At 40.9% G+C, this 3,834-nt stretch overlaps 1 protein-coding gene across 1 annotated transcript; it reads right to left on the reverse strand.

Moving 5' to 3' along the window:
* Positions 1 to 273: 273 nt before the first annotated feature.
* Positions 274 to 3,727, reverse strand: LOC129680072 (C-type lectin domain family 2 member D-like; the record flags this gene model as incomplete). The annotated part of the gene is made up of 3 exons (XM_055611573.1): positions 274 to 1,917; positions 2,872 to 2,978; positions 3,545 to 3,727. Coding segments are annotated over 3 exons (459 nt in total), but the record flags the coding sequence as incomplete, so codon positions are not given.
* Positions 3,728 to 3,834: the final 107 nt, after the last annotated feature.

Below are 3,834 nucleotides of genomic sequence, written 5' to 3' on the forward strand. Positions count from 1 at the left end.
ATCCTTAGTCATCAGAGAAATGCAAATCAAAATAACATCAGAATGGCTAAGATCAAAAACTCAAGTGACAACACATGCTGGAGAGGATGTGGAGAAAGGGGAACCCTCCTCCATTGCTGGTGCGAGTGCAAACTTGTACAACCACACTTTGAAAATCAATCTGGCGCTTTATCAAAAAATTGGGAATAGCACTACCTCAAGATCCAGCTATACTACTCCTGGGCATATACCCAAAAGATACTCCACCATTCAACAAGGACATTTGCTCAGCTATGTTCATAACACCTTTATTTGTAATAGCCAGAATCTGGAAACAACCCAGATGCCCCTCAACAAAGGAATGGATATAGAAATTGAGGCACATTTACACAATTGAATACTACTCCACTATTAAAAACAAGGTAGTCATGAAATTTTCAGGGAAATGGATACATGCTGTTTTTCCAAGGCTTGCTCAGCTATACCAATCAAAGAAAACAGAGGAAGAAAAGGCTAGAGAGATGGCTCAGTAGTTAGGAGTTTTTCTTGCAAAAGACCAAGGTTCCATTTCCAGAAGCCACATGGCCACACACATCAGTCTATAACTCTGGTTGCATACACACACACACACACACACACACACACACACTTATACAAACAATAAACACACATCAAGTAGATAAAAACATAGTCTTTTTTGTTTTGTTTACTTACTTTATATGTCAATCACAGCTTCCCCTCCTCCTCTCCTCCCAGTCCCACTCTCCCAGTCCCACTCTCCCACTTCCATCCTCCCTCTCCCCTTCTCTCCCCTTGCCCCTCTCATCCCTTTTTTCTCAAAGACCAGGAGGCCAAGTATAGATATCATACCCCCACAATTCCCCAGCAAATCAAGCTGTTATAGAACAAAAGAGAGAGAAAAAGATGAAAAGATCAGGAGATGCTTTGTAGCCTGTTATTTCATCCTTTTTGGGACTCATCAGTACAGTGTAGTTAACTCTATAAAGATTTTAAATACTTTGTTTTTAGGACCCAATAATATGCACATTAGTGCAAAACGAAGTATTGAATGCTTAAGGAGTTTAACTACCATTTGATGTGAAATGAATCCAATAAAGTGGTAAAATTAAAATGGTGTTTGTTTATAAAATGGATTATACTTGAACAGTATAATTATATAATTATATTTAGAAATGTAAAACTGGAAATAAGGATATTAAAACCTAGAGAGAGATTTTGACAGTGTTACTTATGTTTTAAAGACTATAAAATGAATTTTAGTTTTAAATACTTTTTAAATTCTGGGTGTTGGCATAAATTTTGAAAAGAATGTATAATGTGTTTTGCCAAATTATCAGATGCTACAGATTCTTCTCTTCCCTGTCATTATTAAAGCATTCCCATACTTCACTTCTTACTGTGAACCTGTGATTCTCCTGTTTCAACCCTTAAGTAGCTGGCATCACAGGTATGTGTCACTATATAACCACACACACTTTTGGGAACTCATTTTTGTGGTCTCATAGACTCAAAAGAAGGACTTCTCTGCACAAAATGAAAGTGGGGTTCACTAACGTTAATTGTACTTTACGCTTAAGGTCTGAGTGCCGACATCTAAGTTAGACTCATATGTTCTTCTATGTTCTTCTTATCCCCTGTATGTACACTTCTTCAAGATGGTTTTCATTTGGGATGTCAAGAAATATTCTTCGTTCCTTTAATAGTGATGTGGAAAGATGTGGGAAAGAGTAGCAACTGTAGATAACAGGCTAAAAGCATCTCTTTGCAAAGGCTAAAAAAGGAGAAAAAGCATTTTGGCAATGGAGCATATAGCTGTTGGGTTTGCTACAGATCCATCTTCGATCTGCATAGACCCTGGCACTGCTGATCCCGTTGTTATTCAGGTAGGCATGATTTTCCACTCCCCGGATGGGAACTCTGAAAAGAAACCAAAAGCAGTCAGTCTGCAGAGCCCAGAACTGCATTCACTCCTGCAACAAAATCTCACCCATGTCCACTGCTTATTTGTAACATGAATGTAGTCAAAGAAAGACAGTCCTGTGCCAGTTTTGCACCTAGCAGCTTTAACACTTCCAGAGTTATTTATGAACACCACATCTCTGTCATTTGTATGTGATGTGTAATCTGTGTACAAAACAGTCGACTGGGGCTTGCTGAAATGTTCAAATGAAGTTCAGGCATGGTGGCCTCACAGACAGGGATTTTCAGTTCTGTTTTGAAGCATTTTATGTAGCTGAAAACCCATTTATTAAATTGCTGAAAAGGCTTTAATGATAGACTTGACTGGGCTGTGATTTACCATTCTAGAAAAACAGCTGTGTTCAAATCCAAGAAATATATTGGATGCCGACAGATAACAAGACTTTAGGGGTGGTTTTCCAGTGCCCTTGGAGTCTCTGCTTTTGTGAACAGGTATGGCTGTGCAAGAACTGATGAGTCTTGGCTAGCAGTTCTGCAGTGGCTTTCTACGGTTTCAGAGCCCTCACTGCCCATTTGAGGTTCTGCCTACATCCCACACAGGGCATTTATCAACAAAAAGTTTTAAGTTGGTAAAGGAGCAGACAATACCTCCCCCAGGTGCCATCATCATTTGAGTAAAATCACACTAAGTAAAGGTTTTGGAATGGCCAATAATACATGGGAGAACCTCCAAAGGATTTAAGTTTGTGGGATGTGGAGTTTACTGGGGATTGACTCCTGCATGTAGCACACACCCTCCCTCCCAGGCACACCTCCAACCCAAGAGTTTTTTATTCTTCCTCTCCAGTACAGCTGGCCTCACATTAAGCAGCCATTCTTCTCTCAGAGCCACAACTCACACGTGATCACAGCACATGAACACAGTAGAAGGAAAAGCATCTGCAAACATACGTGCTGTTATACTCAGTGTTGTCTGTCCATCTCCAAGGGAGTTGTGGTGACTCTCTGTGCAGGCCAATCCAGTAGTCAAAAGTCCCCTTGTATCTACTTAGGAAACCCTGTCATGAAACACAGAAAGCAAATACTTGTGTCTCTCTGTTTCAGATGATCCTTGAGGCTCTCCACTCCACAGCTTCCTCTAGAGATGTCAGGAGGATGTAACTGAGGGTCACAGAGTTTTGAGGTGTAACAGCCTCCAGCTCTCAGTGGACCCAGTTGACATCTGTAATTCTAAAGTACCTCATTTGGATTAAAATACCAAATTTAATGACACATCGCTTGGCTGGCATAGTCCCTGGCTAAACCACCCCTTGCTGTTCTTAAGAGTTGTCACCTTCAGTATACAACATGTGCCAGCTTGGAGAAAAATGCTCATGACCATTAGGTATCTGGGTAAAATGGCACCTTTCAGACTGACTGAGCACGACATGTGGTAATGTTTCTTCAGTGTCTCAGAGCTTCATGTAGATGTGCATGACCCTCACAAATGGCACACACTCACATGTTCCCCGTGTCTCCACCTGCTTGAGGTGGGAAACTTCCTCATGCTTCATCTTTACCCTCCCTATCTCCAGGTAATACATATTCAAGAGGACAAAGAAACAACCCAATCCCTGATCATTACCAGCTCCTCCCGGTTGTCAAATCGAGCTAGTTGGGCCTCTTGTGCCATGCAGGAGGTCTGGCTGAATGTCCAGTTACTTGTGGATTCAGAAAAATAAAAACACTTATGTCCAAATCCAATCCAGTGTCTTGGGCAAGCAGCATAGAAGTTTTTCACTGGTGTCTGTTCACTCTTTCTTACTAAAATTCAGACAACACAATGAATTATAACAAGCTTGTCTTGTCTCTTTTTGGCATTCCCTGCTGAGCTCAGCTGTGAGATGTGAATTTGATTGTAGCTTTCCTAATTGA

This window comes from Psammomys obesus, unplaced genomic scaffold (assembly GCF_907164565.1).
Source record: "Psammomys obesus unplaced genomic scaffold, mPsaObe1.curated_primary_1811, whole genome shotgun sequence".
Lineage (NCBI taxonomy): Eukaryota > Metazoa > Chordata > Mammalia > Rodentia > Muridae > Psammomys > Psammomys obesus.